General features: G+C 50.0%; 1 protein-coding gene across 1 annotated transcript in view; it reads right to left on the reverse strand.

The window, feature by feature from the left end:
- MED26 (mediator complex subunit 26) overlaps positions 1 to 9,457 on the reverse strand; it is a 40,195-nt gene extending 30,738 nt beyond the window's left edge. The window contains exon 1 of the mRNA XM_040241119.1: positions 9,059 to 9,457. Coding sequence (XP_040097053.1) covers positions 9,059 to 9,130 — 72 coding nt within the window. The 5' untranslated portion in view covers positions 9,131 to 9,457. The remainder of the gene's footprint in view (positions 1 to 9,058) is intronic.
- Between the last annotated feature and the right edge of the window lie 5,877 nt (positions 9,458 to 15,334).

Below are 15,334 nucleotides of genomic sequence, written 5' to 3' on the forward strand. Positions count from 1 at the left end.
GGGTGCTTGTCAGAGCTCCCCAGACACATAGGAAGGGGAAAATGAAGGGCCATGAAAGATCACCTGACCCGCTCTATCTCAGCTAACGTAAGCGAAAGAAACCAAACTCTGAAATGCAAGTAGGTGCCAGCTTCTGTTAAGCAGGGGAAGGGGACAGTTAAGAGGAAATGGGCACAACAATCAGCTGTGACCAGGCCTCCCAGGAGCCATCCATGCTGAGCCTGACAGGACACAAGGCTGGAGAGCTCGGCTGCTGCTTGGTCACGGGCGCCGCCTCCTCCCACCCAGCCTCGCGCAGGACAGAGCACAAGCTGGGCCGGGCTGAGGCTCCCCTGGACTCCCCCCAGGGCTCCTTAGCCCAGGATGCGGCCAGAAGCTGCAACCAGGCACCTGCGCCAACACAAGGCACCCAAGTGTGACTGCAGGCAAATCAGAGTCTGCAGTTCAGCCCGAACGAGGGGTACTTAGAACCCCATGCCGCGATCTGACACCATGCAAACAACCCGTCGCTTACTCCAGAACTCATATTTCAGTTATGTCCATTCTGTCACCTGGACCCAATCCCGGGTCCAGCACAACACCCAACTACCTGAAGGCGCGATCATATCAAAATTTTAATTTTTAAAGAGGTGACTAAAGCAGCACCTCAAAGGCATCACCCAGGGTCACTACCAGGCAACTCCCACCCTATTCTCCCATGAACAGTGCCCTAATGTTTCTTGGGGGCACCTCCTCTACTCTGGGTCAGTCTGGATGGAATAACACCATGCCCTGATTTAGGGGTGAACCAATCAACACAGTCTGCTAATTCAATCAAAGTCCAGACAAATTCAATCAAAGTACCAGGAAACATCTACTCGGCCTTCTGGGGAAGAGGTACCTTCCTCTTCTGCCCTGGATGATGGTGGGTAAGAGTGATTCCCAAAGCTACAGGGGCTGGGGAGACGATACCCACTGTGCAAAGGCAACAGACAAAAAGCAAAACAGAGAGACGGAGTAACGCCAGGGTGTCACCTGAGAAGAGACCCACTCGTGAGCCTCTGTGCAACACAAGCCAATGCAGACGCAGCGCTGGTGCTCTGCCTGCAGCCTTCGAACTGAGCGCTTGAAGGGAGCAGTGCGAAATAATTAGCAGAGAGGGCATAAAACCACTGCTCCTCTTTCACATGCCTCCACATCGGTGTCACTCACCCCCCGCAGCACTAAAAAGCTGGCTTGCCAACTATCTGCCTGGCACAGATGTCAAGGCACACCAAGGGGGTTTAAAATAAAAAGCTGGGACATGTTCACTGGAAATGGCTTTCAAGAAGGACTGGCCTTAAGGACACAGGTAGCTATGCTGGGGATCACCCTGTGGCCACCAGCCCACGACTCTCCGCAAGCTGGACCAGGGACCCGATGGCAGAGGGGTCCAGAGAGCGAAGCTGGAATAGTGGAGGGGGATATCCAAGTGAGGCATCGCAGGGACAAGGGGACCCAGCCCGCAGGTGTGTGCCAGGAGAGCCAAGGCCAGCTTAGCAGGCCAGGTGCTCTGCAGAGCCAAGCGTGGCCGGGGAGTGGGCAGGGGACGCAGCTGAAGGGACAAGCAGGAGAGCGGGGCCACTGGCACCCGGAAGAGCACAGCCAGGCCACCAACGGCCTCTCGGTGAGAGCCATGGTCATGTGCAGCCAAATGCTCCATCAGTAACTCTCCTGGCTCCACCACAGAACCCCGGCACAGACTAGGGCCAGCCACCTACAAAATCACTTTGTACACAGTGGACAAGTGGCTAGAGTCTCCATAGCAGCCACCAGGCTGGCCTACCATGAAGTGTGGCCTGGAAAAAGCATCACCCAGTTTCTGGCCCTGAAGAATGAAATCTGCGGGGGCGGGGGGTGGGGTGTCCAGAAAGGGTTTGGTTTGTCAATGATCAAAAAAGGCCAGAGTCTCTAGGTGGGATTTGATCAGTGTCTCCAGGGATCACAGATAGACAGGGACCTAAGATCAAGAGCCACCTTCTCTGTCAGGGGTGAAAAATGCCAGCCAAGAAACAAAAAGTGAAAAACACCTTTTTCTCAGCTGATTCAAGAGAAAGCAGAGTATTCAGGTACAACTTTCCTGTTGAACAAGCATAAAAATGCTGCACAGAAGAATCCAGCCTAAGGATCCAAATCTAGACAGGAGAGTGGAATGCCGGTCCTGTACCCACTGCCCTCTCCCAAGTGACATGGGAGGCAGCAGCAGATGGGTGAGGACTGAGTGGGGAGGTTCTAACCCCAGAGCCATCCCTTCTACCAGTGTGTCCACTGAGCCCCAGTTTCCACACTGGTACCTGCCTCACCAGGTTGCTGTATTACTGTATAAGTTAAATGTGCAAAGTGCTGGCAACCTGTACCTACTCAGTAAATGTCGACAGGCGGCTCTGAAGACCAGCCCTTTGACAAGAACATCATCAAGCATCTGAGCACCCACTCGCTGAAGAAGTTCTTTCTGGATAGTTGGGGAATAACTCTTGCTCTGTTACCAAGGAACTTGCCATCCCATGGGAACAGACCTAGTCTCAGAAGGAATGTAGAATTTTTAAGTTCTGTTAGGTGCCTGAATTGGATTAAAGCGGGAAAGGTTTCTGGAAAAGGGAGAGAGGCAGGGATGACAGGAGGCCCCAGCCAGAGGAAGCGCAAAGGGCCCGACCCAAGGTGCCACACAAACAGGTAAAGTCAGCTTGCCGGTTCCTGTAGATGCTGTTTTGATGACAAGCTATAACTTTACTTCACAACATTCCTGGATTAGGAGCAGCTTCTGTCCTTGAATTTTTTAAAAACAAAACAGTACACCTGCCATCAGGTGTACTGATGGCATCAGGTGGACGTTCCTGAATGCTTCTGATCATAAAAATGGAACTTGATACCCCAAAAGGTTAGGAGCCAGTAGGCCAGAAGATTTTTAGGCGGGAAAGGTTGTACGAACTGGGAAGAAAATGGAAAGGCACAGCTTAACATTTAAAAACACTTCACATTTAAGGTAAACCTCGGAAGATGCGCTGGACTTTCATTCTGGGCATTGCTTATGTAACAGACTGTTAGGCCCACTGGCTTCGGAGCCAACCAGCACTGGATTTGGGCACAAAGCTTTCCCATATCCACCTCTGTGACACTAGAAAGATCCCTCAACCTCTGCTCTTCCCTAAAATGAAGATAGAGCATCCATGTGGAAGAGTGGTCCAGAGAACCACCCAGGATGCAAAGCATACTACACATCCCTGGCACACAGTAAGTGCTAATAAACGGCAGCTCTTCATTTTAGTCGCCAATGGATGAATCCAGGAAACTCTGCTGCAGTCCCAGGAGCATTTGAAGGCTTTTAACACCACCCACCTGGCTGGGGCACATCTGACATGACCCTTCATTTTAACAGGCTCCATACATAATCACAGAACCTCCAGGAACTCACAGGTCAAGAGTCTGAGTCCTGACCAAGGGCCCAGTCCTGTCCGACACCCTCCTGGCACGCTGGCCCTGGACTCTTGAGCCAGCTCTGATGATCATCAAGAAGAGCTCCGAGTCCAACAGCATCTACCTCCCATGAACTCCTGCCTTTCGAGTCCTAAGTTTGTCTCCAGAAGCCACGCAGAGCCAACCTAAACCCGTACTGTAAACCAGCCTCCAGGCCCTTCACCAGCCCTCTTCCTATCCCATTGCTGAGAGGGTCAACTGTTCGATGACTTGCCAACGATTCCTCCAAACTCTCTATTCCCCTCAGGTCAGAAACCAACCAAGAAACGACTTCCTTTCCCTTCTGAAAACACAAATAATGAAGGAAAAAATGATTCTACAAAGTCATTTTACGTCCTTAAGAATTCTGAACCATCTCTGAATAAGACACATGAAGAACTGTTCCATTTGGATCTAAGAGCTGTAGCCCTGTGAGGATGCCCCAACCCCAGACCATGCATGCGCACACTATGCCTGCTCCAGGTCCCTGCAGGGTAGTGGCTGGGTATCCCCAGGTCTGCACCCACCACAGCCAGCACCATAAACACTCACTAGAAATGTTTACAGCTGAGCCACCTTTTCCAGTTTTATCATATATCTCCATAAACAGCGTGAGTCGAGTTGGTTATTGAAATGTAGGTGTACTGCCTCCCAAGAACTGAAATTCATTGGAGTGTACTTTTAAATCCAGCATGCGGAATACTGGTAGGCCCTCCTTATGCAGGAAATGCTTTCCAATTCATGGAATCCCCATGTCAATACCTGCCCAGTCCGGAAAATGAAAAGGAGCAGTGGGAGAAGGGGGCTCTAAGTGCGGGCACTCACAAGGCTGGGCTGCAAATGCGCTGCCTACGCAGCCAGCCACTGAGCCACAAACTCAGGCACCCAACCTGACAACCAGCTAAGTGGGCCCCGCAGGCACCAGGCAGACTCAGGACAGCCACCACCAGGAATAAAGAGAAAAAGCACAACTTCTGCTGAGAGACAGAGCCCCCAGCTTCCAGAACGCAGGTGACAGTGGTGGGGTGGCAGGAGACCACTGGAGGCAGTCAGGGAGAGGCCATGACGGGTTCAGATCAGTTCTGGATAAACCAGAACTCCATCTGTGAAGACAGACACACGGACAAATTGAGGCAGAGAGCGCAGAGCGCTCATCCTCCACATACCGCCAAGCCTGGCCCCTGGAGGGCATGGCCCACCGCTCGGAGCGCTGTTGGGAGCCCAAGCGGCCCCAGCGCCTGTCTGCATCTCTGTCAGGACAAATGCCTCTCCCCCAAGCTGGCCGCAACTGTCTGCCAGGCCTCTGTGACCTGCAGCCAGCGCACCATCCCCTGATGAGAGCCACCTCTGAGGACCTCCGTGAAGACAGAAAGCAAAGTCCACCTTCTGCTGAGGAAGAGGGCGAGTCACAAGGACTTACACCTGCTGACAACCAACACTGTCCACCTGTCCACTTCCCAAAGTCACAAATGCCACCCTGCTGTCCTCCCACATCCTGGCCACAACAGAAAGAGCAAAGGCAGGAAGGCTACTGAATCCGGGCCACCGGCGTGGTCAGGAAGAGTCCGCACGTTTCGATTTCATATGTTCTCATGGATTAATGAGAATTGGAACTAACAGCCTTCCATTTTAGAACTTACAAGATTCCTCTTTTCTGCAGGATCAATGGTGTTTTACAAAAACACCAGAAGTGCTGTAATCTTGAAGCAGAAAAGAAAGCTGGAACACCAGACTCATGACAGGTTCCACATCAGTTGGCAGTTACCACGTCACAGTGTGGTCTGGCCCAGGATTCTGTTCCCCAGACAGAAACCTTCAGGTGTTTCCAGAACAGGTTGTCCAACGTCATCATCCTGTTGGATCCATCACAGGTAAATTGAACCCAAGTTGCAATCTCTTATAAACTAGTGTGGGAGAGAAGAGGCGCCCACATCTTTTCTTACCAGTTCAAGAACACTGCCCTCACAGCCTCTTCTGAAGCCGCCTCTCCACGTTTGAGATCACTACAGTGCATTTAAATAAAGTTGGAAGCATTATCGCTTAATAACTCTGGGTAAGTCCCTAACTTTAGGGCAGTCACCTCACATTAAGTCAGTAGGAAACAAAGGCATTTTGTCCTCTCCAGGCCATGGAAGACACTCAGCAGCACCTATGGCCATGATGTCGGCTTCTGCACCCACAGAAAGGGGGACTGGCCATGCACCCCACCTCCCTTTACAGGCTGTTGGAAGGAAGCAGGAGACTGTTGAAGTGTTGCACAAAGTCAGGCAAAGCATACTTCTCTGTGCTAAAGTGTGTTAGTATTTGTTACTCAGAAAATTCACACAACAGATACCGCATTAAAAGACAAAACTTCTAGAACAATTCATGTTAGCGTCTGATGCCCAGGTCCAGAATCTGAACCTGGATATAGAAGGAGCTTTATAGGGCAAACACACCAGTCCCCAGTCCCAGGTTGTGGATGAGGAACCCACAGCCCAAGGAAGCTCAATGGTATCCTCACCCTCCAATTCTTCGGTGGGAAAATGATCTTTCCCATGTGTCTCTCTGCAGAGGCCCCTTGGTCACCCCCCTCGGCACCTGAAGTCTGCAGAATACTGAGGAAGAAACGTAGTCCTGAGATTCCCTGCTGGAGAGCCCAAGAAGGAGTCTAGGGTTTAGTAGTTCAACCAGCACGTAGAAAGTATGCCTAACACTTCTGCTCCAGACAGAGCAGAGAGAGAAACAAACTCCTCCTGAAGGCTGTCCTCTGGTCTGGAAGACAAAGCCCCAACTTTGGCAAAACAAGGAGTGTCCAATACAAAGGGGAATCTAATCACTTGCTGATGAGGAACCTATCACTTGCTGATGAGACTATGCTTGAGTGGACTGACTGATTTCTGGGCAGGAAGAAAACAGTCCTCCTCAACTTTATCCATGACAAAACAAGATTAACAAAGGCACACAGTGCACTTCGGAAAGATTTTCAACACCCTGGGCTGCCATACAACGCTAAGAGTAAGGCTTCCACTGTTCTAAAAAACTTTCAGTTGCTTTTTGAAAAGAAGTGTACAGAATTTATTACTGAGCTGGCAAAAATTATTAAATCAAAGCCTGATGCTATAGATATTCAAGTACTCCAGAGGCTAGAATTTAAAGCAAAGAACTTTCCTCTTAAGAACTCTCTTTGTCAGGGAGATGATCAGAAAATGTTACTTTGTTACTCCCCTAACTTTTTAGATACTTGTGGATGTTAAGTCAGCTCCCTGACATTGACTTTTCAAGCAAAAGTTAAGTTTGTTGTCATAACTGCATGCCCATAAAGGTAAGCATTAATGACACAATTCTCTGTGGCTTCTCTCAGAAGAGGTTTAATTTTAGTGTTGGCTCTTCAACGCTGTCCCCATTTTTATTTTCCAGGAGCATCTTAAATATGTGTCAATAACTATGCAGAAGCGGAGTTTCTATTTGGGTAAGGCAGAGAAGAGCAGCTGTGTGCTAGCAATGCCTTGATGAAGCCACCTAGCTCTCACCTGGGCCCAGTTCAATCAAGAGAAACTGCAGAAATATGGTCACACCATCTCTACCGGCAACCTATTCCTCCACAGCTCTGAGTTTCTCCATGGAGTCTGCTCCAAGCCACACTCCTGTCAAATCGCTTGTAACAATACTCAGGAACATCACTGACAACAGCAGCATTTAAAGGAGGCACTTTCTCATCACTCATAGTCAGAGACAATACCCCGATTTCATCCACTACACTTATATCAGTAAGACTCTGAGTCGTCCCAGATAAGCCACGTGAAATGTGCACTCCATGATACAGAACACAACCATGGGCTTGGACCCTCTTCCTTCTGTTCTCCTAGGAACCCTTTAGAGTCTTACAAAACACTGGAACCCCTGAGGTAACCGCCCCACCTAATCTACAACATGGTGACTGCCTGTTAAAGCGCCTCCTGATCCCAAAGCTCTCCTAGGTGGTATTAGGATCAGTGCTAATATCTCAGCAACCATTCAGAATCTCTGCAAGGCAAACAAGCACATGGAATTCAAGAAGTTACACTCTGAGGTCAAAGTCATCAAGGCTACATTTTTCATTTCACTTGTTTTATCCTCTAATTTTTCAGTCTTGGGAATTGCTGCAGCACCAGTTACTGCAAAAATTCTGCAAGGTTTTATATAGCTTGTGCCTACTCCACCCCCAAAGTCATAACAAAAATGTATACAACATTTGTTAAAGACAAGTACCACCAAGTCTATCTTCATGAGGCCTGAAGACCAGGAATGACAGAATTACTTATGATACAGCAATCAGTCTTATAAAAGATCACAACTCCTCTCTTTCTACCAAATTTGTACATTCCAACCATGAATTAGTCCCACAGTGCTGGCTAAAACCTACTGCTAAAACTAATCAGCAAAACTCATGTAAAGGAAAAGCAAAAGTCCCCACAGTGACAGAAACCTAAGTTACCTGGCCAAGCCGAAGACGGTTTATTTCTTCCATCCCCAGCACATTAAAGTGGTCAATGGCCACTTCCTGGTCTCCCAGGAAATGCAGGGGCTCACTTCATACCTGGATGCTACAACATCTTGTTGCTGAACCTGCTCTGGCCACAAGGGAAAATAATCCCTATCACGGACAACCACTCAGAGAAAATATGAAAATTAGATGAATCTTTCCCAACACACACGGTGAAGGGCAGGGGAGATCCCTCCACAAACAGCAGCCTCGGTGGAGCAGCACCTGAGAAAGCGACACCCTGGGGTTAACCCTGACTGTCTAGGTCACAAACCCAACAGGCTAGGGCCCCACGCAGGGGGCACACGAAGAAGGGCTCTGGGTGGAATGGGAGAGCACATAATCACCTCTAATTCACTACCCAAAAGCGGGGCTCTGCCTTGGTCTGAGACGCAAGGAATACTTAGGCCCAGAAAGGTAATAGAAAGAATCCCACTCTCTACAAGATCATCTTCCGTCAGCAGCGACCCCAAGAGAGACCCAGCGAAGGCAAGTCCACTCTCAGAACCGAAAGGGACTCTCCACGCGCCTTGGGCACTCGGCTAGGTGTAAAGGAGGCCAGGGGGGCTCCCTTCGAAACCAGAAAGGTTCTTCCAGCCGGGAGGCAAGGTAATTAAGACTTCCCTCCTCATCGATAAGGCCGAGACACCGGCGGCACGGGCTCCCCGAGTCCTACCCCGGACACCAGTTGCTCACAGCCTTTTCCCCTTCCCTCCCCCTCGCCGGGAGGGCTTCCCGGGGGTCGCGGGTACTATGGTAAGGGCGAGGCGGGCGAGCACAGTCAGGAACAGCAAGGGTCGTAGAATTAGGGTGGATGAGGGGGAAAAACTCTCGTCTCAGCTCCCATCTGCTCCCTTCGCCCAGGCCGCATTAAAGCCTCGGCCTCACGTACCGAGCGCTGCCGGGCTGCCCGACCAGCCCCCGGCCCGGGCCCGGGGGAAGAGAGACAAGGATGGCAGCGGCCCTCAGGGGCAGCTGGGTGTCCGGGGGATCCTTCAGAGTCCGGCGGACGAGGAGCACTAGGGAGGGGGAGGGTCCTGGGCCCACGCGGCCTCCACTTTAACCCGTGTGAGGAGCACTTACGTTGCTCTGGGGGTCGATGGCCTGCAGCAGCCGGTCCCTGATCTGCTGCGGAGACGGCGGAGCCGCTGTCATTGCCTGGGCGAGGCGGGGGGGGAGCGGCCGGGCCAGCGGGCGGGCGGGCTGAGGCGGGGGACCGGGGTCACTCACTCGCCGGCCTCCGGGAGCGGAGCCTCATGTTCCCCGCGGCGCCGGGGAAAGAGGGGGCGCGCGGGGTGACGGAGAGGTGAGCCGGGGCCGGGGCTCAGGCCCGGGGCGCCGCCACCACCAGAGGAGGAGGAGGAGCCGCCGGAGCCGTCGCCGCTGCTGCCGCCGCCTCGAGAACCAAACTCCAGTGAGCTACCCCCGCGCGAAGCACTCTGGGTAACCCGCGCCGCACGCAGCGTCGGCGCCACGCTGAGGAGGTTGGGAGATAGGGCGGGCAGAGGCGCTGAGTGTGGGCGGGGCCACCTGCAGGCCCCGCCCCTAGACTCCACGCATGCGCGCGCAGGCGCAGTCGCCCCCCACCTCTATTCCGCCCCACCGTTTGGCCCAGGGAGCCGTTGGGAGGCGGTTGGGCGGGGCAACGGCCGCCGCCTGGAGGCCCCGCCCCCACCTAAGCCGGGAGGTTGAGGGGGTGGCGGCCGGAGCTTTCCGACGGAAACGCTAGGTGAACGCCGAGTCCTTGAACCCTGGCGCTCTGGGCGGAAGCCCTCAGGGCAGCGGGGCGGAGAGGGCAGATGAAGGACCCCACTCCTAGGGTAGAAAAGCTTTTCCCATTCTGACGAAGGTGACGGGAATCGCGGGCGGGAGAAGCTGCCAAGTTTCCTGAACCCCGGGGTCCTTCCCAGCTCCTCTGCGTCCGGGGCGGCCACGAGGCAGACGTCCACGTTCTAATTCTGTGCGCGGAAGGGTCAACTGAGGAGCGCTGTGGCACGCTCCGGAGGGGGCGGTGCGAGTTGGGGGTCTGCAGCGCCTCGGGCTAGGAGCCCCAAAACATGAGACAGCAAAGTGTCTCACGGAGGAGCCGCTACCGCAGCTAGGAAAAGCCCCAAGGCCGCATGAGTTGACACCAACGTTGCAAACCTGTGTCCATTCCGGCGTTTCTCAGCCTGGGCACCATTTGGGGCTGGATCACTCTGTTGTAGGGTCTGTCCTGTGCGTTGCAAGATGTTCGGCAGCATCCCTGGTCTCTGCCAGTAACACCCTTTTCCTGCAGGGGACCAAAAATGTCCCCAGTCACTGCCAGAGGTCGCCTGGCTGGTAGAATCGACCCCTGTTGAGAATCACAGGTTTAAAAGACCCTCCCACCCTGCTTTGAAACACCCTTACAAAGGAGGAAACTGAGGCCCAAGGTCACCCAGAGTTATCGATCAAACCCAGAACTGTCAAGTGTCAAGTCTAAGGGCTTCTCCCCGCCCCTCGCCTCCTCATTGCCTTCTTTCATTGCCGGCTCTCTCCGTGGAAGCTCTTGTTAAATATACGGTTATGCAAAGGGGTAAAAAAGGCAGGCTGAGTGAGTGGATCATTAGCCACAGCCTCGAGAGAAATAACTTTTCTTCTTGTTACAGGAAGACCTACATTTAAAACAGGAGAGAGGCAGCTGATGAGAACCACATGCGCGCCTCGGCTCTGTGCTACACCTGTTAGTCTTGCATTTGTCATGCTTCTGGGAAGCGTTTTTATTTGCAAAAAACGGCTGCTTCCCCACGTGGTTGTGGTTGCCTGCTCCTGCACGTGTGAAAAGTTTTACATCACACTGGTAGGATAAAATAAATATGGGCAAATTACCTCTCTAATTTATTCACTCTCCCTCCTAGGATGAGGTGCTTTGTGTTCATGGTGTCCAGGTTGGAAACCAGTCCATTTGGAGATACTTTTTATCTCACTACAGATGAACAAAAGAAACAAGCCCTCCCCCGAGTATATTCGGGTTCTGCCATTATTTTTAACTTCAGACTTGTCTTTTTAAATCAAGGGTCCTTAGAAATAAGCTGCTTCCCACCCCCACTCCACCCCTCCCCGCCCCAGCATGATTCAAATTGTTTAAGAAAAAATCTGGAAAGCACTCCATTGACTTGCTCTTAGTAAACTAAGAAGAAACATTAAGATGACTGTGAGCTCTGTTAAGGGTACTGATTCTGTGTCCCCAGTAGATAAAAGTGCATGTGGATGTGCTAAGTCGCTTCAGTTGTGTCCAGCTCTTTGCCACCCTACGGACTGTAGCCCACCAGCCTCCTCTGTCCGAGGGATTCTCCAGGCAAGAATACTGGAGTGGGTTCCCATGCCAGTCCTCCTCCAGAGGACCTTCCCAACCCAGGGATTGAACTCGTGTCTCTTACAGTCTCCTGCATTGGCAGGTGGGTGGTTCTACCACTAGCACCATCTGGGAAGCCCAGTACATAGAAGTGAAGTGAAAGTTGCTCAGTCATGTCTGACTCTTTATGACCCCATGGACTATACAGTCTATGGAATTTTCCAGGTCAGAATACTGGAGTGGGTAGCCTTTCCCTTCCCAAGGCAGGGATCAAACCCAGGTCTCCCGCATTGCAGGCAGATTTTTTACCAGCTGAGCCACAAGGGAAGCCCAAGAATACTGGAGTGGGTGGCCTATCCTTTTCTCCAGCAGATCTTCCCAACCCAGGAATTGAACCGGGGTCTCCTGCATTTGCACGCAGATTCTTCACCAACTGAGCCATCAGAAAAGCCCAGTAGATAGAAGAGTGCTTATTGACTACATGTGAAGTAAGTGAATGAATGTCTCATCCAGATACATGGTAGTTGTATACACACACCCAGACATATTTATGCAGATCTGTCACACAGTGGAGGATCAAATATTTAATAAATGAAGTATTGCATTAAAGATACACATGAGGATGAACATGGGCACACACAGATGTATGGAGAATATCTAGTTACCCATTTTAAACATTTATTTGGCTGCGACCGGTCTTAGTGGTTGCACTCAGGATCTTTTGTTGCCGTGAGCAGGCTTCTCTTGTGGCGTGGGGGTGAGGGCTTAGGTGCTCTGCAGCATGTGGGATCTTAGTTCCCCGACCAGGAATCAAACCTGCATGCCCTGCATTGGAAGGCAAATTCTTAACCACTGGATCACCAGGGAAGTCCCCTGTGGAGCTAGTTTTGAAGCCAAGTCCTAAAAATGGGTTAGGGACTCATTAATACAATACCATAATTGCACTGTCCAGGCAAAGTGCAGCAGAGGCACAGGGAGGGGAATTCTGAAGTAACAGGATTGTCATGGATGCAGCACTTCAACTGAGAGCATTTCCAAACATTCACAACCTCTGACTTGGGATTTTGCAACTGTCAGAAATGTATCCAGAGGAAGCAGTCAGACACAAATGTGTCCTTACAAGGAAGATCACCACAGCAGCATCGTTTATAAGGGCAAAAGACTGGAAGCCACCTATGTGTCCAGTAATAAGGTGGTATATAGATAAACTGGGAATCATTTCATGAAAACGGGATGGTTATGGACTAGAAGAGATCAGAGGATCCTGTAATTCCATTTGGGTGATGGTCTTGTCTTATGGATGTGTGCAACATGTAGAAATTCACCAAGTTGTGTGTCGTCATAAACTTTCCAAATTACTAAGTAAAAGGACATACAACTAGCTAGATCATGTAGCCATTATAAACCAATACTGAATAATATGGGAAAATGCTAATTTAATGTTAAATGATAAAATGTAACATATAAACTATATATCTTATAATCTAGTTTTATTAAGATATGCAATATATGCTTACACACATAATTCATAGAAAAAAATACTGGAAGGAAAGAAACCAAAGCACTTTCTCTCACAGGTGCTTTTTATTCTGACAATTTTGCCTGAAGTTCCACATTTTCTGGAATGAATATGGGATGCCTCCTGATGATTCTGTCCAGTGCTGGTGGTCACTGTGACCTCTCGTAGCCTCTAGTTCTCACTTTCTGACTCAAATACTGTTAATCTGTAATCATAATCTCCAAAATCCTGAGGACGGATCTGCCGTCAGGCTGACTGATGGTTGTCAACGTAAGTCCTAACAGTTTATGTTTTCCCTATGGCCCCAGTTTTGTATTATTCTTAGTAATCAAGAGAATGACAACAGGGAGCATGTAATATTTACTGAGTACCTCCTACGCGTCAGGTTCCACTCTGAGGGCTTGACATGAGGACCCTGCTGAAGCCCTCTGGACAGTCAAGACCCTTGTCAGGCTCTTCTCCTCCACTCTGTGTGGAGGTCTGCAACTCACTCTGGTCTAGGGGACACATTCTGCCTGATCCAGAGTAAAGCTTTAAGAAGGCCTGGGTTACTACATAACTCAGCGATACCACTCCTTCGACCACCACTGGAAAAATGGAAGCATACACTGGCATGAACTTGTACAGGTGAATGTCTGTAACAGTTCTATCCTTAATAGGTGCAACATGCGAATACCAAATGCCCATCCACTGATGACTGGATAAACGAAGTGGATGGCTATACACTGGAATATTACTCAATCATAAAAAGGAGTGGAAGGAGGGCAATATAGGGCTAGGGGAGTAGGCAGTACAAACTACTGGGGATAAGAAAGGCTACAAGGATGTATTGTACAGCACAGGGAATATAGCTAGTAATTTTGTAAAAGAAAAGGAACCTTTAAAAATTGTATAATTTTTAAATCTTATTAAAATAGTGTATAATCTATTGAAATGCTCAAATAACCTAAGCTTTTGATTGTGATGATCTAATCATCTGTTAGACTGAATTAGAGGCTATTCTTTTGTTTACTATAGTTTCCTGTTCTCTCAATTACTCTCAGGAGCAAAGAAAAAAAATCAGTCACTCCACTAATTCTCCAGTGAACTGTTTTATTTTAGTATCTACAAAAGTAAAATAAGAAGTTCAGTGAAGGAACTGCAGGATAAAGGATGGTGGTATTGTAGCTTTTATCCGTGACTGGCCTTTTCTCCAGGCAGCTGTAACACAGGGTTTGAATCTTACTATTCCGCCTGCTCTAGAAACACAGTGGTCCCGTAGTTCATCTTGCCTAAGTCCTTGGCCTTCTGAGGTCCTCTGTCACACACCGCGTGTCACACACGAACACACACCATACATGCGCATTTCCCATGCTCCTGGCCAGCCTTATTTCTCGCCATCACTAAGTGGGTTTTCTCCACTCCTGTCTGTCATGCTGGTCACCTAATTCTCCAACTGGGTGACTTGGCTCCTCAGAAGACCTGGTCAGAGTCATGTGGCTGGACTGGGAGTGAGAAATGGAGTAGTCCTGCCATATCAATAAACAAGGGGGCCACAATCAGCGAATTTCTGAACCCGAAGGGAAACCAGGAAAGAAAATAATACCTGTGACCCTGCAGCCATGAGGCAGCACTGGGGAACTTGGAATGTAAAAAAACCACAGGACACTGGCCCCAGACAGCTGAGATACATACTCAGTTCAGTTCAGTCGCTCAGTCATGTCTGACTCTTTGTGACCCCATGGACTGCAGCGTGCCAGGATTCCCTGAGATACTTACAGAAGGCATGATTTCAGTGAGCCCAGACTCTTGCATCTTCCCCTACATAGAAAAGCGCTAAATTCCTTCACTTTAGATAGCAGGTTTCCTTTAATTAACAATACTCTCTTTATGCCCTTTGTTGTACAACTTCATGAACTGGCTCCTCCCCTTGCTTCCCTGGAGCTGCTCTCTCAGGGTTACTTGAGATGCTGTCTACCAAGCTTGAAGTCCTAAAACTTTCCATTGAATAAAACATAACTGTGAACTTTCAGGTTGTGACTATTTATTAAGTTGAGAGGGCAAGATGATGACTGTGGTCCAGAGCTCAGGGTTCCCAGACTCATGGGGAAACACACGAACCTAATCAGGTATAAGCCATCTCTCTAAAGAGCAGATGAAAGTCAAGGGGTTGATGTGGAAAATCAAATGAGGAGACTGACCTCTGGGGGTGGGGCGGCAAATGGAAGCAGATGGAAGCCAGGAGGAAAGATCCCCAGCGGAACTTCTCAGAAATATACACACAAAAACACATGCACAGGACCAGGTCAGAATTTCCTCTGGCCTTTCCTGAACCTTCCATGCGCTTTTCAGCTTTTCAGGGTCACTGAAGCACAAACTCCCAAGTGAAGATGCAAAGTGGTCAACCCTGGGATCTCCCACCCCCTACCCCCACCCACCATCCAGGCAACTATAGTCTACTTGCCTCAAAGCAGAACTGGATTATTGCATCAGATGGCCCAGACAAGAATCTCTTATCTCAATGCAACTTTAAGGGGGAAAGGTC

This window comes from Oryx dammah, unplaced genomic scaffold (genome assembly GCF_014754425.2).
Source record: "Oryx dammah isolate SB20612 unplaced genomic scaffold, SCBI_Odam_1.1 HiC_scaffold_5, whole genome shotgun sequence".
Classification (NCBI taxonomy): Eukaryota; Metazoa; Chordata; class Mammalia; order Artiodactyla; family Bovidae; genus Oryx; species Oryx dammah.